The sequence below is a fragment of the Mobula birostris genome, chromosome 13, assembly GCF_030028105.1.
Source record: "Mobula birostris isolate sMobBir1 chromosome 13, sMobBir1.hap1, whole genome shotgun sequence".
In the NCBI taxonomy this organism is placed as follows: Eukaryota; Metazoa; Chordata; class Chondrichthyes; order Myliobatiformes; family Myliobatidae; genus Mobula; species Mobula birostris.
The window spans coordinates 25,420,162-25,442,778 of record NC_092382.1 but is presented as its reverse complement, the minus strand read 5'-3'; the positions used below and the strand labels follow the sequence as shown (position 1 = coordinate 25,442,778).

General features: G+C 43.9%; 4 protein-coding genes across 7 annotated transcripts in view; 2 read left to right on the top strand and 2 right to left on the bottom strand.

Annotated features, from left to right (window-relative positions):
* Positions 1-22,617, top strand: part of LOC140208589 (uncharacterized) — a 180,454-nt gene that overhangs the window by 36,737 nt on the left and 121,100 nt on the right. The window contains 1 exon segment of the mRNA XM_072277367.1: positions 6,560-8,110. Within this exon segment, the coding sequence (XP_072133468.1) occupies positions 6,967-8,110 (1,144 nt within the window). The 5' untranslated portion in view covers positions 6,560-6,966.
* LOC140208601 (uncharacterized) overlaps positions 1-22,617 on the bottom strand; it is a 397,399-nt gene that overhangs the window by 261,806 nt on the left and 112,976 nt on the right. The window lies entirely within an intron of this gene.
* The window catches only part of LOC140208610 (uncharacterized), a 93,977-nt gene that overhangs the window by 69,436 nt on the left and 1,924 nt on the right, over positions 1-22,617 (bottom strand). The gene's annotated exons all lie outside the window — the stretch shown is intronic.
* LOC140208603 (protein NYNRIN-like) lies at positions 8,173-12,438 on the top strand. 2 transcript variants are annotated; one of them, XM_072277407.1, is made up of 2 exons: positions 8,173-10,741; positions 11,875-11,918. In XM_072277407.1, the coding sequence occupies exons 1-2, from the start codon at positions 9,736-9,738 to the stop codon at positions 11,880-11,882; spliced, it is 1,014 nt and encodes a 337-aa protein (XP_072133508.1). In that variant the 5' UTR covers positions 8,173-9,735; the 3' UTR covers positions 11,883-11,918. The 2 variants fall into 2 exon arrangements, with proteins under 2 accessions (XP_072133508.1, XP_072133509.1); XM_072277408.1 differs by lacking the exon at positions 11,875-11,918 and adding an exon at positions 11,952-12,438 and having other exon boundaries at positions 8,174-10,741.

The window sequence follows — 22,617 nt, the reverse complement described above, 5'->3', positions numbered from 1 at the left end:
TCACAGTTGGAAAGAAGCTGTTCCCAAATCTGGCCGTACGAGTCTTCAAGCTCCTGAACCTTCTCCTGGAGGGAAGAGGGATGAAAAGTGTGTTGGCTGGGTGGGTTGCTTCCTTGATTATCCTGGCAGCACTGCTCCGACAGCGTACGGTGTAAACTGAGTCCACGGACGGAAGATTGGTTTGTGTGATGCGCTGCGCCGTGTTCACAATCTTCTGCAGCTTCTTTCAGTCTTGGACAGGACAACTTCTGTACCAGGTTGTGATGCACCCTAGAAGAATGCTTTCTACAGTGCATCTATAAAAATTAGTGAGGGTTTTAGAGGACAGGCCAAATTTCTTTAGTTTTCTCAGGAAGTAAAGGTGCTGGTGGGCCTTCTTGGCAGTGAACTCTGCTTGGTTGGACCAGGTCAGGTCATTTGTGATATTTACCCCGAGGAACTTAAAGCTCTATGTGCATACCGGTCGTTACAAATTAGAGGGGACATTGGTGGTGGAACCTCCACTGTCCCTTATGCCCTCACCTACAAGATGTGCATCCAGCTGCAGCTCATAACCCTGCACTTTATGGAGTTGGAACTTGAAATGGATCAATTCCAGATCATCCAGGCAGTGATGCAGCCAGTCAGGATGCTCTCAGTTGTGTTCCAGTAGAAAGTTCTTAGGATTTGGGACTCAATCCCAAGCTTCTTCAGCCGTCCGAGGTGAGCAAGGTACTGTTGTGCTTTTTTCACAACACAGCCGGTATGTACAGACCATGTGAGGTCCTCGCTGATGTTTATGCCAAGGATCTTAAAGCAGTTCACTGTCTCAACCCCAGATCCATCAATGTCAATTGGGATTAGCCTGTCTCCATTCCTCCTGTCATCCACAATCAGCCCCTTTGTTTTTTTTAGATTAGATTGGATTCAACTTTATTGTCACTGTGCCAAGTACAGATACAAAGCCAATGAAATGTGGTTAGCATCTGACCAGAAATGCAAAGAATCGTGTTATTTACAAAATAACTGAATAAAAAAGTGCTACAACACCCAAATATAAAAGTACTGAGACAGTACAATACGGATGCAATACTGCTTAGCGCTGTGACTAGAGGTTCAGCAGTGTCACAGCCTCAGGGAAGAAGCTCTTCCTGTGCCTGTTGGTGTGGGAGCGGAGGCTCCTTTAGCACCTCCTTGATGGGAGGGGAGTTAATAAGTCCATGGTTAGGGTGAGATGTATCCTTGATAATTCTTTTCGCTCTACCCAGGCAGCGTTAATGGTAGATGTTCTCAATGGTGGACAATGGGCTGTCGATAATCCGCTGGGTAGTTTTCACCACACACTGGAGTGCTTTGCGCTCTGATACAGGACAATTGCCATACCACACTGAGATGCAGTTGGTGAGTATGCTCTCAATGGTACAGCAGTAAAAGTCTGTCATATCCTGGGACAGAGGTGAGCTTTCTTGTTGTTCCGCAGGAAGTAAAGGTGCTGTTGTGCCTTCTTGATCAGAATGGAGGAGTTCAGGGACCAGATGAGATCCTCGGAAAAGTGGACACCAAGGAATTTGAAGCTTGATACACGCTCCACTACAGTTCCGTTGATGTTGATGGGGACGTGAGTGTGGCTCCTGGCATGCCTGAAGTCCACAGTGATCTCCTTGGTCTTCTGGGTGTTAAAGGCCAGATTGCTGTCGGCACACTACACAGCCAGGTGCTGGACCTCGTCCCTGTAGGCCGTCTCATCATCCCCTCTGATTAGGCCAACCACCATGGTGTCATCTGCGAACTTGATTATGGAGTTAGAACCATGTACAGGAACGCAGTCACAGGTGAAAAGGGAGTACAGAAGAGGGTTCAGCCCACAGCCTTGAAGCACGCCGGTGTTCAGGGTGAGAGTGGAGGAGGAGAGGTTGTCTAACTTAACTGATTGGGGTCTGTTTGTCAGACAGTCCAAGGTCCAATTGCAGAGGGATGAGCTGATAGCAAGCTGGCGAAGTTTGGTGATCAGCTTTGAGGGGATCACAGTATTAAATGCTGAACTAAAGTCAATGAACAGCATTCTGACGTAAGAGTTGGGGCTGTCCAGGTGGGTCAGGGCAGAGTGAAGTGCCGTGGAGATGGTGTCCTCTGTTGACCTGCTGGTGCGATGGGGGTCCAGGGTAGTGGGCAGACAGGATTTCAGATGTGATAAAACCAGTCTCTCAAAGCACTTTGCAATGATGGGGGTGAGTGCAACTGGGCGGAAATCATTCAGTCTCGTGGCAGTGGAATGCTTCAGTACTGGCACGATGGTGGCGATCTTGAAGCTTGTGGGGACAACACCCCGGGCCAGGGACAAATTAAAAATGTCCATGAAGACCCCGGTCAACTGCCCTGCACAGACTCTCACCACACGGCCAGGTATTCCATCCGGACCAGCTGCCTTCCGTACATTCACCCTGCTCAGGGTGGCACAAACATCGGAGGTGGAAAGTGAGAGAGACAGTTCACCAGGTGGGAGATCCGCTTTGAGGGTGACCTCCTTGTTCCCTCGATCAAAGCGAGCGTAGAAGTAATTGAGCTCATCAGGGAGGGTAGCAGAGCTGGAAGGGGGCACAGTACTAGGAGGTTTGAAGTCTGTAATGACCTGTATGCCATGTACATGGACCGGGGGTCTGAGGAGTTGAAATGCTCCTCGATTCTCTGTTTGTATATGTGTTTAGCCTGAGAGATTCCCCTCCTCAGGTTGGCCCTGGCTGAGCTGTGAACCTCCCAGTCTCCAGACCTGAAGGCTGAATCTCTGGCTTTGAGCAGGAGGTGAACCTCTCTGTTCATCCATGGTTTCTGATTGGGGAAAACTCTTATTTGTTTTAGTAATGTCTCTCTATCTACACACTTGTTGATGTGCTCAAGGACAGAGGTGGTGTATAAATCAATGTTAATCTGAGGTCTGTGGTGGTATGGGCAGCAAACGTGCTCCAGTCTGTGTGCTGGAATTGGTGCTGAAGAGCAGAGTCAGCCCCCTCCAGCCAGATCTTAATAGTCTTCATTGTGGGTTTCACACGTTTAGTGACCGGGCTATACTTGGGAAGCAGAAACAATGAAAGATGGTCGGACTGTCCCAGATGGGGGAGGGTAGTTAGTTTGAGTGTCAGCCACATTTGTGTACACATGATCTGAGGTTTTATTACACCTGGTGGTGCGTAATACATTTTGGTAAAATCTTGGAAGCACGGTACACAGGTTACAATGATTAAAGTCCCCAGCGACAGTCAAAGCTCCGTCTGGATGCAATGTCTGCAGCTTGCTAATAGCAGCACTGAGGTCTTTCATGGCTACTTTAGCATTAGCATCCAGTGGAACATAAACTGCGACAGCAATGATGCATGTTTTGTGACAATGAGGGAGAGGTTGTTTTCTTTACACCAGTCGGATGTTGTTCAGACCTCAGGTACAGTCAGCAATCAAATGGTTGAGCATGGAGCGATGAATGTGCTGAGCTGTGTATATCACAATGCAAGAAGCATCGTAGGAAAACCAGATGAGCTCAGGACAGGGAATTCTGATATTGTAGCCATTATTGGGGACTTGGTTGCACCCAACAATCCGAGGGATTTAGAGGAACAAATTTGTAGAGAGATCGCAGACCATGCCAAGAAACAAAAGTTGATTCAGTAAGTGATTTTAACTTTCCATGTATTGACTGGGACTCCCATACTGTAAGAGGACTAGATGGGGTAGAGTTTGTCAAATGTGCCCTTAATCAGTACATAGAATTCCTGATGTAAAAGTGTGCAATAGGTTGATGATCCAGGGCTGGTGACCGAAATTAGTGACCATAATGCCATGAGATTCAAAGTAAATATGGAAAAAAGAAAGGTCTGGACCGTGGGTTGAGATTCTAAATTGGAGAAAGGTCAGAAAGGATCTGACGAGTGTGGTTTGGGACAGGCTGTTTTCTGGCAAAGGAGTACTTGGTAAGTGGGGGGCCTTCAGAAGTGAAATTTTGAAGGTGTAGAGTTTGTATGTGCCTGCATAATAAAAGTTGAAAGTTAACTGGTGCAGGGAACCTTGGTTTTCAAGAGATATTGAGGCCCCGGATATTTTGTTCCTCTAAATGCCTCAGACTGTTGAGCGCTACCAAGACTCACTAATGACTACAATATCATAATTCCACGCCCTGAGCTCTGACTTTTTTTTTAGACGTCTGCTGTTGGTTTCTAAAAGCTTCCCAATCGTTTTCACTCTTTCGTTTACCCTCTCTTTGGCTTTTATGTTGGCTTTGGCTTCTCATTTCAACCACGGTTGTGTCTTCCTGCCTTTCCAATGTTTCCACATCTTTCGGATGTATCGATCACTGAGCTCCCAAATTGCTCCCAGAAACTCCAGCCATCGCTGCTCCGTTGTCACTCCCAACTTTTCCCTTCCAAACAAGTTTGGCCAGCTTCTGTGTCATAGAAACATGGAGAAGTTCCGTATGGAAACAGGCTATTTAGCCCATCTGGTCAATGCTGAAAAAACATTTAAGCTGTCTAATGCAAGGGTCCCCAACCTTTTTTGCACTGCGGACCGATTTAATATTGACAATATTCTTGCGGACCGGCCAACCCGGTGGGGTGGGGGGGGTGTTGGTGGGTAGGGTTGCCAACGGACAAGAGTAGCAGTCAAATATGTTGCGTTTACCCAGAGAAAGACTACAATGACCATGAACCCTTGTGCGGGCACCAGTGCGCATGCGCGTCGTGACCTGCCGATTTTTCCTGCAAATCCTTTATCGTGATTCTGTTTGGAGTGGCGGGGGGGGGGGCGGTGTTAATCACGACTGGAATATAGGTGATAAATGGCTAATACACCCAATTTCGTTTCTAAAAGTGTTTATCTAACGAATTTAATATTAAACACACAGCACATATTTTCCTCGCATGAATATAGTGATAAGTCAATTATCAGAGGGGCTTGAAGTAAGTGATGAATGAACTTCCAGTAGAAGTGGCAGAAGCAGGTTCGATATTATCATTTAAAGAAAAATTGGATAGCTATATGGACAGGAAAGGAATGGAGGGTTATGGGCTGAGTGCAGGTCAGCGGGACTGGGTGAGAGTAGCGTTCAGCACGGACTAGTAGGGCAGAGATGGCCTGTTTCCATGCTGTAATTGTTATATGGTTATATAAGTAAGTCAATAGCATCATGACATTTTAAGTAACATTTGGATTTTAAACACACAGCACATATTTTCCCCGTATGAATATATAAGATCATTGGAACACACCAATATCGCTGAATCAGTGGGAGCCCTGGGCTTGTTTCCCTCCAACACCACGGTCCTATCGAGGGATGATGGGAGACAGCGATACTCGAAGTGAGTTCCTGTCCAGTCTATTCCGCAATTTAGTTTTCATTGCAGAAAACTCCGCTTCGCAGAGATATGTTGGAAATGGAAGCAACGTTTTCAGTGCTTTCGTGGCTATCTCAGGATATTTAGCCTTGACTTTGATCCAGAATGCCGACAGAGATGTTATTTCAAACATACTTTTCAGCCCGCCGTCATTTGCAAGCTCGAGGAGTTGATCTCCTTCCCGCGCTGACACAGATGACGTGCGGGTCATGACCTCACATGTGTAATGGCTGATCAGTGGCCGTGACAGGGAATGAGAAAAGGTGCAGCTGACTCATATCACCAAATCATATTGTTTCCTTGTGGCCCGGGAGCACATGCTTTGCAACCCGGTGGTTGGGGACCGCTGGTCTAATGCAACTACCTGCACCGAGACCATCGCCCTCCATACCCCTATCATCCAGGCTCCCATCCAAACTTCTTTGAAATGGTGAAACCGAGTTCATATTCACCACCTGTGCTGACATCTCAATCCACACTCTCACAACCACTGCAGGAAAGAGCTTTTCCAAATATTCCCATTAAATTTTCACCTTCTCCACTTAACCATGACCTCTGGCCATCCCACGCAACCTCAGTGGAAAAAGCTGCTCGCATTTACCCTATCTATACCCTCATAATTTTGTTTATTTCTAACAAATCCTCAAAGCAATGTATAATTTCCTTGTTTATGTTTGGAGCCTTTTTTAGATGTATAAGATGATGAGGGGCATTAATCGTGTGGAGAGCCAGAGGTTTATTTCCCAGGACTGAAATGGCTAACAACAGGGGACATAGTTTTAAGGAGCTTGGAAATAGATACTGAGGGGATGTCAGGGGTAAGTTTTTCACACAGAGTGGTGGATGCATGGAATGCACTGCCGGCTATTTGTGTGTGAGTGTTTCAGTTACTGTGGGGCCAGGAACCTATGCAGCTCAGTGGGAACAGGGAATAATACCAATGGACAGAGTCAAACTGAGCCAGGTCACAGATTGGAGATGGCAGAAATGCCCCATTCTTATAAAAAAAGGAAGAGCATCAGAGAATTTGATGGTCATTCCAGATACCAGCACTGTGCCCAGTTAGAAGGTGATTTCTGTCTCCAACTTGGGTTGAACCTCACTGTAACGGTGTGATGCCAGATCACAGCTTGGCAACTCAAGTGATCTCATCTGAAATGTTGTCCTTCACTCATTGATCGATTTTGTAAATCTTTTTACAGATTAAAAATGACAAGGAATTTGTCTACGGGAATCTCGAACACAACACGCCAGTTTTGCTGTCTTTGTCCAGATATTTAAGAAGTGGAGCAATGATTCACTCGATCATCCTTCCTGCTCAGACTGTGGGGAGAGATTCATTTGATCATCTGACCGACTGACGTGCCCGTCATCTTACACAGGGGAGAGGCCATTCACCTGCTCAGACAGTGGGAATGGATTCACTCCATCATCTCAACTGAAGGTACATCAGCAAGTTTACACTGAGACAAGCCCATTCACCTGTTCTATGTGTGAGACGGGATTCAGTCGGTCATCCCACCTGTGGATACACCAGTCTGTTCACACTGAGCAGAGGCTGGTCATCTGCTGAATTTGTGGGGAAGGATTCACGGGGTTATTCAACCTAATGGCTCACCAGCGAGTTCACACCAGGGAGCGGCCGTTCACCTGCTCAGACTGTGGGAAGGGATTCACTCAGTCATCTAACCTGAAGGTACATCAGAGAGTTCACAGTGGGGAGAGGCCATTCACCTGCTCGGACTGTGGGAAGGGATTCACTCGATCATCCCAACTGAAGGTACATCAGCGAATTCACACTGGGGAGAGGCCATTCACCTGCTCAGGCTGTGGGAAGGGATTCACACAGTTAGCTAACCTACAAGCACACCAGCGAGTTCACACTGGGGAGAGGCCGTTCACCTGCTCAGACTGTGGGAAGGGATTTGCTCGATCATCTGATCTACAGATACATCAGCAAGTTCACACTGGGGAGAGGCCGTTCACCTGCTCAGACTGTGGGAAAGGATTCACTTCGTCATCTCAACTGAAGGAACATCGGAGAGTTCACACTGGGGAGAGGCCGTTCACCTGCTCAGACTGTGGGAACGGATTCACTTCGTCATCTCAACTGAAGGTGCATCAGCGACTTCACACTGGCGAGAGGCCGTTCACCTGCTCAGACTGTGGGAAGGGATTCACTTGATCACCTGATCTGCAGATACATCAGCGAGTTCACACTGGGGAGAGGCCGTTCACCTGCTCAGTCTGTAGGAAGGGATTTACTCAGTCATCTCATCTGCAGATACATCAGCGAGTTCACACAGGGCAGAGGCCGTTCACCTGCTCAGACTGTGGGAAGGGATTCACACAGTCAGCTCACCTACAAGAACACCAGTCAGTTCACACTGGGGAGTGGCCATTCACCTGCTCAGTCTGTGGGAAGGGATTCACTTGCTCATCTAAACTGAAGGTACATCAGCGAGTTCACACTGGAGAGAGGCCGTTCACCTGCACAGACTGTGGGAAGGGATTCACTCAGTCATCCGACCTACTGAAACACCAGCGATTTCACACTGGGGAGAGGCCATTCACCTGCTCAGTCTGTGGGAAGGGATTCACTCGATCATCTGATCTACAGAGACACCAGCAAGTTCACACTGGGGAGAGGCCGTTCACTTGCTCAGACTGTGGGAAGGGATTCACTCAGTCATCCCAACTGAAGGTGCATTGGAGAGTTCACACTGGGGAGAGGCCGTTCACCTGCTCAGACTGTGGGAAGGGATTCACTCAGGCATCTCACCTACTGAGACACCAGTCAGTTCACACTGCGTAGCGGCCATTCGCCTGCTCAGTCTGTGGGAAGGGATTCACTCGATCACCTGATCTGCAGATACATCAGTGAGTTCACACTGGGGAGAGGCCATTCACCTGCTCAGTCTGTGGGAAGGGATTCACACAGTTAGCTAACCTACAAGCACATCAGCGAGTTCACACTGGGGAGAGGCCATTCACCTGCTCGGTCTGAGAAGGAAGTCACTCAGTTGTCCAACCTACAGAGACACCTGCATATAACCATATAACAATTACAGCACGGAAATAGGCCAACTTGGCCCTTCTAGTCCGTGCTGAACGCTTACTCTCACTTAGTCACATCTACCTGCCTCTACCCTCCGTTCCTTTCCTGTCCATATACCGATTGAATTTTTTTTAAATGACAAAATCGAACCCGCCTCTCCCACTTCTACTGGAAGCTCGTTCCACACAGCTACCACTCTCTGAGTAAAGAAGTTCCCCCTCGTGTTACCCCTAAACTTTTTCCCCTTAACTCTCAACTAATGTCCAGTTGTTTGAATCTCCCCTACTCTCAATGGAAAAAGCCTATCCACGTCAAGTCTATCTATCTCCCTCATAATTTTAAATACCTCTATCAAGTCCCCCCTCAACCTTCTATGCTCTAAAGAATAAAGATCTAACTTGTTCAACCTTTCTCTGTAACACAAGTGAAGAAACCCAGGGAACATTCTAGTAAATCTCTGTACTCTCTCTATTTTGTTGACATCTTTCCTGTAACTCGGTGACCGGAGCTGTACGCAATACTCCAAATTTGGCCTTACCAATGCCTTGTACAATTTTAACATTACATCCCAACTCCTATACTCAATGCTCTGATTTATAAAGGCCAGCATACCAAAAGCTTTCTTCACCACCCTATCCACATGAGATTCCACCTTCAGAGAACTATGCACCATTATTCCTAAACATGAGGAATTCTGCAGATGCTGGAAATTCAAGCAACACACATCAAAGTTGCTGGTGAACGCAGCAGGCCAGGCAGCATCTCTAGGAAGAAGTACAGTCGACGTTTCATGGGTATGGTGAATTTCTACCACTGTTTCCTCCCCTCAGCAGCCCGAATCATGCGCCCCCTGTTCACCCTGATGTCGGGTAAGGGCAAGGACATTACCTGGGATAAAGAGGCCGCAGCCGCTTTTGTTAAAACCAAAGAACCCTTAGCAAACGCCGCGATGCTAGTGCACCCCAGAACGGACGTTCCTACTGCCCTCACGGTGGACGCATCCAACACAGCAGTCAGTGGAGTGCTGGAACAACTCATCGAGAGTCGCTGGCAACCCCTGGCATTCTTCAGCAAACACCTACGACCACCCAAACTCAAATACAGTGCTTTCAACCGGGAGCTATTGGCACTATACCTGGAAATCCGGCATTTCAGATACTTCTTAGAAGGTAGGCCCTTCACTGCGTTCACAGACCACAAACCGCTTACCTTTGCGTTCACTAAGGTGTCCGACCCCTGGTCTTCCCACCAGCAGCGACATCTGTCCGACATCTCCGAATACACGATGACATCCGGCATGTCTCGGGAAAGGACAACGTCATGGTGGACGCACTATCCAGACCTACCATACAGGCCCTGTCCCAGGGGGTGGACTATGCAGCGCTGGCAGAGGCACAGCAGGCAGACGCGGAGATCCCCAGTTACAGGACTGCAGTCTCCGGTTTACAGCTCCAAGACCTCCCCGTAGGCCCAGGTGAGAGGACCCTACTGTGTTACGTAGCTACCGGCCAACCCCGGCCCATTGTCCCAGCAGCCTGGCGCCGGCAGGTTTTCGAATCCATTCACAACTTAGCGCACCCCTCCATCAGGACAACCGTCCGGCTGGTCACCAACAGGTTCGTGTGGCATGGACTGCGTAAACAGGTCTGTGAATGGGCCAAAACGTGCATGCAGTGCCAAACGGCCAAGGTGCAGTGGCACACCAAGGCTCCGCCGCAGCGTTTCGAACCCACCCACCGGAGGTTCAACCACATTCATGTGGATATCGTGGGGCCCCTGCCAGTATCACGAGGAGCGCGGTACCTCCTAACTATGATAGACTGGTTCACGAGATGGCCAGAGGCAGTCCCGCTCACCGACACCACCTCCGAATCCTGTGCCCGAGCACTGATCGCAACCTGGGTAGCCCGCTTCGGGGTACCGGCCCACATTACCTCCGACAGGGGAGCCCAGTTAACCTCCAGCCTGTGGTCGGCTATGGCCAACCTTTTAGGATCGCAGCTACACCACACAAATACCTTCCACCGTCATCTGAAGTCGGCTCTCATGGCCGGCCTGGAGGGGCCTAACTGGGTGGATGAACTTCCCTGGGTCCTGCTCGGAATTCGCTCGGCGCCCAAGGAGGATCTGCACACCTCATCAGCCAAGTTGGTGTACGGCGCACCCCTGGTTGTCCCAGGAGAGTTCATACCAGCCCCAAGGGGGCAAGAGGAAGAACCCACAGCAGTCCTGGACAGACTACGGGAGCGTCTCAGTAACCTGGCCCCCATCCCCACTTCACAGCACGGACAGAGCCCGATCTGCGTACCCAAAGACCTGCAGAACTGTAAGTTTCTTTTTGTACGACGGGGCGGACACCGGGCACCGCTACAGCGGCCCTACGAGGGGCCGTTTAAGGTGATCAGGAACAACGGGTCCACGTTCGTGCTGGACATTTGGGGGAGAGAGGAGGTTTTCACGGTGGACCGACTCAAACCGGCCCATGTGGACTTGGCGCAGCTGGTCCAGGCTCAGGCACCGCGGCGCAGGGGCAGACCTCCCAAACAGAGGCCGATCCAGACTGTGGACATTGGGGGAGGTATCGCCGGTTCTGGGGGCGGGGGGTGGTTACGTGGTGACCCACTTTCTAGCACACACGAACCGGCGCGCGCTGGCAGATAGGCCGGCCCCAAAAAGGGCGCCAGGCCATCTTCAGCAGCAGGGGGGAAATCCCGTGCGCGGAAAGGGTCTGCCGTTATGCATTCCCCACAGCAGTCCCGCCCAGGGAGGGCGGGAACAGGAAGGCTTTAAAGCAGGCCGCGAAGTTTGAATAAATCTCTTTTATCACAACTCTAACTCACCGACTACGTGTGGTTATTTTTAGTGTTGTGTGTAGCACACAGCTACAATATAATATTTTTGAGTCTGCTAGCCAATACTTTGGATAAAATTTTAGTATGGAAATTGAGTAAAGAGATAGGTCTATATGAAGAACATTCAGTTGGATTCTTATTCTTTTTGAGAATGAGCGAAATGGAAGCTTCGTAAAAAGACTGCGGTAGTCTTCCTACCTTAAAGGAATCTGTAAGGGTAGAACATAAGTGTGGTATAAGCAAGGAGGAAAAAGTCTTATTAAACTCTTCAGAGAATCCACGGGTCCAGGGGATTTCCCAGCATGCAATTCTCAAATAGCCTGAGCAATTTCCTCCTGGGAAATAGGTTGATCCAATTGCCTACGATCATCTAACGAAAGATTAGGGATATTTAATTGATCTAAAAATTATTCATTGCAATATTATCATTAACAGAGTCAGAACTATACAATTTAGAATAAAATTCCCTAAAAGTGTCATTAATTTCAAGGTGGTCAGTTGTCATGTCCCCATTAATTTTATGTATTTCTTTAATTTGCCGCTTGGCTGAAAATGGCTTCCATTGATTAGCCAGTAGCTTACCAGTTTTATCTCCATAAATATAAAGTTGACTGAGAGAAGATGGTGGCACGATGAAGCGCACAGCGGCCACTCCAGCGATGAATATTGTTATTTGTCAAGTAGGATGCCGTGCACAATCCTGATTTGATGGAGACAGATGTGAGAAGCGCAGAGGAACATCTGGTGTAACTTCTGAAATGCCTGTTTCGCTGCCACTGCTACTGTGCGATCCAGAATCTCCGGAGGGGAAGGCCCCGAATCCTTGGCTTTGCCTGTTGCTTGGCGGCCGGGGCCAGGGTCGAAGCACTCAGCAGAGATGGTGCTCGATGTCGGAGGGCTGGTCGGAGGCTCGACGTTTTCGAACGGAGTCAGTCGGCTGTGGTCGGGTGCTTCCAGGGCGCTGCATTGGCAAGTTTGCGGTGCTGGAAGTTCATGGCAGTTAGAGTTTCTTCCTTCTACCGTCTGCGTGAAATGATGGGGCTATCGGGACTTTGAGACTTTTTTTTACCGTGCCCATGGTCTGCTCTTTATCAAATTACAGTATTGTTTTGCACTGTTGTAACTATGTTATAATTATATGGTTTTTGTCAGTTTTAGTCTTGTTCTGTCTTGTGTTTCTGTAATATCATACTAGAGGAACATTGTATCATTTCTTAATGCATGCATTACTAAATGACAAACGAGGACTGAGTGTCCTCATAATCTAATCTATCTTTTAAAAGTTGGCTTTCAATTGGATACATTAAAAGAAGGTCATATTTAGTTTTAGTTTCAATACGTCTCTTATATGTTTCAGGATCAGGTACCGAAGCATATTTATGGTCCAGTTGCTTTAACTGATTGGCTAATTCATTTCTTTCTTTGTTAGCTTTTTTAATGATGTTTGCAGTAAAAGAAATAATTTGACCCCGGATGTAGGCTTTAAAAGTATCCCATATAATAAGGCTAGACTTCTCTTCCAACGTATTTTCTTCAAAAAAAAAAGTAATTTGATTCTCCATAATTTTTTTTAAAATCCTCATTGGATAACAGAGTTAAATCGCCAAAATCTACTCATGGGAATAGGACCAGGAAGATTTAAAGATAGAATTACAGGAGAGTGGTCAGAAATAGCAATCTCTTTATATTCATTTTTTTCAAACTAATGGAATCGTTTGACTATCAATAAAAGAAGTCAATCCCGGTATAAGAATGATGGACATGAGAGAAAAAATACTCCCTGTCCGTCGGATAAAGTAAACGCCAAGCATCAACTCTACCACATATAGTTAGAAAAGATTGGATAAATAAAGCTGATTTTTTAAGTGTGGCTGGTTTAATAGATGAGCGATCTAATATTGGATCTAACCAGCAGTTAAAATCTCCTCCCGTCACAAGGGAGTAAGTACACAAATCTGGTAAAAATGAAAATAGACATTCAAAAAAATCCTGGATCATCTACATTGGGGGCCATATACATTAGCAAAAACAATCAAGTTACTGTCTAAACTCCCTAATACAATAACAACTCGACTATTAGGGTCCGAAACAAGTTTATGCTGAATAAAGGAAGCTGTATTACCTACAAAAATTGAAACTCCATGTGATTTTGCATTAAATGAAGAGTGGAATTGCATATCCTTCCACCGAGTAAAAAAATGTAAGCTATCACAGCTGCGTATGTGTGTTTCTTGTAAAAAAAAAAAGGGTGCTTTTAATTTTTTAATATAAGCAAACACTTTGTTCCTTTTGATGGGGTGATTCAGCCCTTTCACATTCAAACTAAATAGGTTAATACTTCAAACCATTTTAAATACCAATCAACATGTAATTAAAAAATCTAGCCATAAGTTATTAAAACTAGAAAGCAAACTGTAAAGTAAGATATTCAAACAAACAATCATATATTCTTTTTTTCTTTTTCAATCTTTATTGCTATAATAATAATAAACATACCACAGTATTGATACAAAATTATTGGGAATACAGCATTGTAATTTTCATAGTTAAATAAGCCCAGCTGACACATGAGTATTAAATCTCCCTATCATACATGATACAGATGAACAATATAAAACAAAAACATCTATTAAAAACCATGAAAAAGAAAAAAAAAACAAAAATATACCCCCGCAAAAAAACTGACCTGAACAATGTTAATCAACTAAACTTAAAAAAAAGGCACGGGCTGTTTAGTAACGTCGTTAAAAAAAAGGGAACCATTAGTGTCGTTGACTCCGTTCCTCTCACCATGTATTACAAAGAAATAAAATAAGTTTGGAAAAGGTCAAGTTACATCATATGAAAATGTTGAATAAATGGCCTCCAAGTCTTTTCGAATTTAATAGAGGGATCAGAAACAACACTTATAATTTTTTCCAAATTTAAACACAACATAGTTTGAGAAAATCAATGAAATGTGGTGGGAGGATTAATCTCTTTCCAATTCAGCAAAATGGATCTTCTAGCCATTAATGTAAGAAATGCAATCATCCGACGAGCTGAAGGGGTTCAATGACTTGATTCTATCATTGGCAACCCAAAAATGGCAGTAGTAGAGTGAGGTTGCAGATCAATATTCAAAACAGTTGAGATAATATCAAAAATATCTTTCCAATATTTTTTCAACAAAGGACATGACCAAAACATTTGAGTTAGAGAAGCTATCTCAGAATGACATCTATCACACATAGGATTTATATGAGAATAATAACGAGGTAATTTATCTTTAGACATATGAGCCCTATGTACTACCTTAAACTGTATCAACACATGTTTAGCACATATAGAGGATGAATTAACTAACTGAAGAATTTTTTTCCCATTTTCAATTGGTACAATAATCTTAAGTTCCCTTTCCCAATCAGTCTTAATGTTATTAGATACAACTGGACATATTTTCATAATTACATTATAAATAATTGGTATTACACCTTTCTGAAGAGGCTTTAAATCTCACATTTTTTCCTAAATATCCATTGAATATGCAAACGTTTGTAAATTCAGGAAGGTAAGAGAAACAGTATCTAACCTGTAAATATCTAACAAAGTGAAATCTAGGCAAATTATATTTATTAGATAGTTGTTCAAAAGACATGAAACAATTATCCGAAAATAAATCACAAAATCATACTATACCTTTAATTTTTCAAGCCAAATATGCTTGATCCATAGTAGAGGGTTGAAAAAAGAAATTAGATATAGTAGGACGTGCTAAAATAAATTTATTCAACCCAAACAATTTTCAAAATTGAAACCATGTATGTTAAGTATATTTAACTATTCGGTTATCCAGTTGTTTATACAATTTAGAAAGAGTAAAGGGAAGCAAAGTCCCTAGAATAGAACCCATTGAAAACCCTTGTAAAGAATTACGTTCAAGATTTACCCAATGTGGACTTGAAGTTGTATCCAAGTCTCACAACCAAAATTTTAAACATCAAATGTTAATTGCCCAATAGTAAAATCTAAAATTCAGCAAAGCTAAACCCCACCTCCTTTTTAGGTTTCTGTAAATGTCTTTTACCTAACCTAGGATTTTTTGTTCTGTCATATATATGAGGAGATTTTGGAATCAACATTATCAAAAAAGAATTTTGGAATGAAAATTGGCACCACCTGAAATACATATAAAAATTTAGGCAAAATAATCATCTTGATAGTATTGATCTGACCGATCAATGATAAAGATATTGGTGACCATTTAGTAAACAAAAATTTAATGTAATGGATTAAAGGTAAAAAATTAGCTTTCAATAAATCTTTATGCTTTTTCGTAATTTTATCCCCTAAATATGTAAAAGAGTCAGTAACCAATTTAAACGGTAAACATCCATCAATAGAAACCTGAATATTTAGGGGAAATAGTTCACTCTTATTAAGGTTCAATTTGTAATCAGAGAAATTACTAAACTGAGCCAACAAGGATAAAACAACGGGAATAGATTTCCCAGGATGAGAGATATATAATAACAAATCATCTGCATATAATGATAACTCCTGTATTTCATTTCCACGGGTAATATCAAAAATGTTAGGTGAGTCTCGGATGGCAATTGCTAAAGGTTCAAGGGCAATATCAAATAATAATGAACATCCCTGCCTAGTACCCCGAGATAGACGAAAAAAGGAAGATCTTTGATTGTTACTACAATCGGAAGCTACAGGGGAATGATATATCAATTTAATCCAAGATATAAATATCAGACTAAAATTACATTTCTCAAACTCAGTAACTAAATATGGCCATTCAACTCTGTCGAAAGCTTTCTCAGCATCTAATGAAATAATACATTCCTGGGTGTTAAATGAAGGAGTATAAGCAATATTCATTAACCTCCTAATATTAAGAAAATGAATAATGATTTTAAATAAATCCTGCTTGGTCCACAGAGATAATTTGAGGTAGTACCTTTTCTAACCTAGTCACTAATATTTTAGAAAAAAAATTGGCGTCTACATTCAAAAGCGATATCGGTCTGTATGATGCACAATCAGTAGGATCTTTATTCTTTTTAAGAATTAAAGAAATAGAAGCTTCATAAAATGATTGTGGTAATTTACCTAATCTGATTGCTTCTTTAAATATTCTAGACGACCAAGGAGAGAGAATAGAGGAAAAACTTTAAAAATTCCACTGTAAAACCATCAGGACCAGGTATTTTGCCAGAGTTCATTGTTATTTCTTCATCTGTAATAGGAGTTTCTAATGTTGAACATTCTTTGTGTGATAATTTCAGACAGTTCAATTTCCTTAAAATATCATGCATAGTGTTAGGGTCATGAGGAAAATCAGAAAGATATAAAGAAACATAATATTCTTGAAAAGTTTTATCTCGTCATGATCAACTGTCAAAGTGTCATCATGTTTACGAATTTTGATAATTTGACGTTTAACCGAAGTAGTTTTCAATTGATTAGCTAATAATTTACCCGATTTATCACTATGAATATAGAACTCACTTCTAGTTTTCATTAAATGATTTTCAATTGAGGATGTTAATAATAAGTTATGTTCCATTTGAAGTTCGACTCTCTGTTTGTAGAGCTCCTTACTAGGAGCAATAGAATATTTCTTATCAATTCCTTTAATTTTATCAACCAACAAAAATGTTTCATTCTTAATACGTTTGTTTAAACCAACAGAAAAAGAAATAATCTGTCCGCAGATATAAGCTTTAAAAGCATCCCAAACTGTGCCTTTGGAAATTTCTTCCGTAATGTTAGTTGGAAAAAAAGAAATCAATCTGTTCCTTCATAAATTTAACAAAGTACAGGTCTTGAAGCAAATTGGAATTAAATCGCCATTGCCTATTAGTACAAGTGGTATCCATTAACTTGATAGAAAGTTTCATTGGAGCATGATCCGAAATGGCGATAATGTCATAATTGCAGTTGATTACAGATGGAGTTAGAAGAGTTAATAAAAAAGTAATCAATTCAAGAATAAGAATGATAAACATGTGAGAAGAATGAAAACTCTTTGTCCTTAGGGTGTAGAAATCTCAAACAATCATATATTCAACCCAACACAGCTCCCAGAGAGAAATAGGCCCTACACCCTCCCCCATCCAAAGCGAGAAAGCTGACCAATAGACAGTCAGTGAGCTAAGAACTAAGTACCAGCCCCAAAAAAGTCCTGTTGACAGAAAAAAAACTCCAGTCCTGCAAGGTCATTATGTCCCTATCAAGACACAACATAAAAAGCAAAACAACTCAGTATTCAAAAATATGAAAAGATCACTTTAAACAAATTCAAAGAAAGCTGTATTAAAATAAAGCCTCAAAAAGGGATAAAATAAAGTAGCAAAAAAAAACAAAAGACAATATATGAACACACAAAATGTAAGCTTAATGAAACCTTATTTTAAATTCATATTAACAGAAGAAGAAACTTGATCAAATAAGAAATACAACAGTTTTAGACTTCATCCTTCAGAAACTCTTTTGCATCTTCAACTGCATTTATTCTTTTTCGCAATCCGTTCTTCAAAACAATACTTAGACGGGCAGGGAACCGAAGGGATGGTTTATATCCTTCATTATAAAATTCCGAGATATCTTCTTTATATTTCATATAATCAGTCAAAATATCAGGTGAATATTCTTCCACAAATCTAACCATGTAATTTTGGAAATCAATCATTCCTTGTCTCTGGGTGTGGCGAATTAAAAGGTCCTTAATACGAAACTCCTGAAAGGTTAGTTCGATCGATCTGGGTTTCGCCGCCGAGGACAATGGCTTCAAAGTCAGAGAGCGAAAAGCTCGATCGAGCTTCGGATCGGAAGTGAATAAAGCAGGAAAAAGCTGCTTCAGAAAGTTTGCAAAGACTTTGTAGGGTCAGCGCCTTCAATTGATTCTTCAAGACCCACGATTCACAAGTTATTTCTCCTGTTTCTATTCTCGGGACTGATGATCATATTCAGCATTTTATCATTGGATAAAGAGAACTCTTTGCAGAGTTTAATTGTATCTTCAATGTCCTTTTCAAGTGTCATTAGCTTCACAGTATTCTCCTGAATTTGGTTCTCATGCTCAAATAAAGTTTGTTGAATTGTATCCAATTTGCCGTTAAGTTGTTGAAACTCGTCAGAGAATTCCTACTTTTGCTGTTTAAGGAAGTCACTGATTGAATCCAAAGTGACTGGGGATTCATCTTCTGTTTCTCTTTCTTTTGCAAATGCTTTGGTTCTTTTCTCAGCCAGAGTAAAGCAGTATTGAAGTATTATAATAAGATTTCAAAAAAAAAGACTGGTAGAGACAATTAAGTAAACAGGGTAGGAGCAATCGAAAAGCAACCAACAGGGCTCTGACTGCTTCTTATATCTAACATATGCTTCCTTCTTCCGCTTGACGAGTTGCCTCACGTGTTTCGTCAGCCACGGTTCCCTTTTCCGACCATTTTTTTCCTTGCCTCAGTGGGACAAACCTATCCTGAACCCATTACAAGTGGTCCCTAAACTTCCTCCACATTACTTCTGTGCTTTCAGCTTTCAACACCTGTTTCCAATTTAGACTCACTAGTTCCTGCCTCATCCCTTCATAGTTAGCCCTTCCCCAGTTAAGCACTTTCCCATTTTGTCTGTTTTTATCCTTTTCCATAGCTATGCTAAAGCTAAGGGAGTTGTGGTAACTCTCACCAAAATGCTCCCCCACCAAGAGGTCTGCCACCTGACCAGGTTCTTTACCCAGAACTAGATCCAGTATGGCCTCTCCTCTCATCCGCCGGTCCACATGCTGTGTCAGGAATCCTTCTTGAACACACTTGACTAATTCAGCCCCGTCTATCCCCCTTGCAGTCAGGAGGTGCCAGTCAATATGAGGGAAGTTGAAATCACCCATAACTATAACCCTGTATTTCCTGCACCATTCTAAAATCTGCCTGCTTATCTGCTCCTCGGTGTCCCGAGGGCTATTTGGGGGCCGATAGACTACTCCCGGCACAGTGATTGATCCCTTCCTCTTTCTGACTTCCAACCACAGTGGACACTCCCTGTGCAGCGTCCTCCCTTTCTACAGCCCTGATACAATCCCTGACTAGTAATGCTACTCCGCCCCCCCCCCCCCCCATTCTACCTCCCATCCTATTCCTTTTAAACACCTAAACCCCGGTACCTGCATCAGCCAATCCTGCCCTTCCTCCAGCCAAGTTTCAGTAACGGCCACAACGTCATTGTTCCATGTACTGATCGATTCTCTAAGTTCATGCTCTTTATTCCTAATACTCCTAGCGTTGGAATAGACACATTTCAACCCCTCGATCTGGCTACATGTATGTTTTGTCCCCTGCCTGTCCTTCCTCAGCAACTCAGAACACACAGCATCATGCCCTTGTCCTTCTACCCTCATCTCTGCACTCACATTCTGATTCCCACCACCCTGACAAACTAGTTTAAACCCTCCCCAACAGCTCTAACAAACCTGCCCACCAGGATATTGGTCCCTTTCCAGTTCAGGTGCAGCCCGTCCTTGTTGTACAGGTCAGACCTTCCCCAGAGGAGATCCCAATGCTCCAGAAATCTGAACCCCTGCCCCCAGCACCAACTCTTCAGCCACACATTCAACTGCCATGACTTCCTGTTCCTACCCTCTCTGTCTCACGGCACAGGAAGCAATCCTGAGTTTACCACCTTTGAGGTCCTGCTTTTTAACTTTTTTCCCCTAACTCCCTATATTCCTTCTTCAGGACCTGATCCCTACTCCTATCTATGTCATTGGTCCCCACGTGGACCACGACATCTGCCTGCTCACCCTCTCTCCTGAGAATACCGAGAACTCCATCCGAGGTATCATGGACCCTGGCACCAGGGAGGGAACAGACTGGGATTCTCAATCTTTCCCACAGAACCTCTTAACTGTCCCCTTAACTATCAAATCCCCTATCTCTACTGCTCTCCTCTTTTCACTCCTTCCTTTCTGAGCTGAGGGTCCAGTCTCGGTGCCAGAGACGCGACCACTGCAACTTGTCCCTGGTAGGTCGTCCCCACCAACAGTATCCAAAACAGTATACATATTGTTGATGGGAACGGCCACAGGGGTGCTCTGCTCTTTCTGTCTATTCCCCTTCCCTCTCCTGACAGTCACCCAGCTACCTGTCTCCTGACTTTTAGAGGTGACCGTCTCCCTGAAACTCTGATCTATTACTGCCTCTGCCCCCCGAATGATCCAATTTGACAGGAGCTGCAGCTGGATGCACCTCTTGCAGGTGTAGACATCGGAGACAATTGTGCTGTCCCTGACTTCCCACATCCTACAATCGGAGCACTGCACTGCCCTATCTACTGCCTCCATTACTAACTCCTAAGTTAATTAATTAAATAAACTTTTCCGGCCTTACCTGACTGGGAGCAAGCTCATCCTCTGCCTCTGCTCGCTGAAATCTCTCGAGCCAAAGCCTCAAAGCTCCACTCCTTCACTGGCCGCTCTCCACTCCAGTCCACGTTAAACTCCAGTCCCAATAAAGGTGAATATGCAGCAGAAGAACCTCCTCCCATGCTCAGTGACCAGTGTGCAGAACTGGGTGTGGTGAGCATCAGCAATAATTGTAGAGTTCAGCACCGACAGTCACTCTCGAAATTGCATTCAGCAACGGTGATGGACAAATATCCAGCATGCAGCTCGTTGAAACTTTCTCCCCAGTGCAGAAATCATGCTTGACTAATCTTCTGAAATTTTTTGAGGATGTAAGTATGAAAATGGATGAGGGAGTGCCAGTGGATATAGTGCACCTGGACTTTCAGAAAGCCTTTGATAAAGTCCCAGATAGGAGATTAGTGGACAAAATTAGGGCACATGGTATTGGGGGCAGAGTACTGACATGGATTGAAAATTGGCTGGCTGACAAAAAAACAAAGAGCAGCGATTAACAGGTCCCTTTCGGAAAGGCAGGCGGTGACCAGTGAGGTACCACAGGGTTCAGAGCTGGGACCGCAGCTGTTTACAATATATATTAATGATTCAGATGAAAGGATTAAAAGTAACATTAGCAAATTTGCCGATGACACAAAGCTGGGTGGCAGTGCGAAATGTGAGGAGGGTGTTATGAGAATGCAGGGTGACTTTGACAGGCTGGGTGAGTGGGTGGATGCATGGCAGATGCAGTTTAATGTGGATAAATGTGAGGTTATCCATGTTGGTGGTAAGAACAGGAAGGCAGATTATTATCTAAATGGAATCAATTTAAGAAAAGGGGAAGTACAACGAGATCCAGGTGTTCTCGTACATCAGTCACTGAAAGCAAGCATGCAGGTACAGCAGGCAGTGAAGAAAGCTAATGGCATGCTGGCCTTCATAACAAGGGGAATTGAGTATAGGAGCAAAGAGGTCCTTCTGCAGTTGTACAGGGCCCTGGTGAGACCACACCTGGAGTATTGTGTGCAGTTTTGGTCTCCAAATTTGAGGAAGGACATTCTTGCTATTGAGGGAGTGCAGCGTAGGTTCACAAATTTAATTCCCAAGATGGTGGGACTGTCATGTGTCGAAAGATTGGAGCGACTGAGCTTGCATACACTGGAATTTAGAAGGCTGAGAGGGGATCTTATTGAAACATATAAGATTATTAAGGAATTGGAATTAAGGAATTTTTTCACCCAGATAGTGGTGGATATATCGAATGCTCTGCCCCATAAGGCTGTGGAGGCCAAGTCTCTGGATGTTTTCAAGAAAGAGATGGATAGGGCTCTTAAAGATAGTGGAATCAAAGGTTATGGGGATAAAGCAGGAACGAGGTACTGATTGTGGATGATCAGCCATGATCACAGTGAATGGCAGTGCTGGCTCGAAGGGCCAAGTGGCCTACTCCTGCACCTATTGTCTATTGTGAACCCGGTAGTGTGTCAGAACTGCAACATGCTGTGAGGTTTCACTGTTAATGTAATGGCCTCTCTGTAATGTTTCACTGCTGAGGTAATGGTTTCTCTGTAGCAGCAATGTTTATGTTATGACTAGAGACAACAGGGTTTTGGAGTGCGGGGCTATCCAATGAGAGAAATGTTGTTCTTTCTTGTGAGTCTGGAAGAGAGATTTTTGTGGTCTTTTGCTGGGGAGAGATAAAAGACATGAATGGAGAGAGTGGGCCATTTTCCTTTATTTTTTCGTTACTAACCCTATAGTCAAAGTAAGAACTACAAAGCCCAATCGTTTAATCACATATTGTGTACCGTTTGTTATTTCAGGGTACTGATTTGTAACATCAACCCAAGCGCAGCATCCACCCAAACGAGATTTCTTAAGTTTGGCCGGGCTGGGGGGCTATCACCCCCTATATTAAGCTGCTAGCCGAAGCGAGAGTTACATAAGGTTAGATGCCTG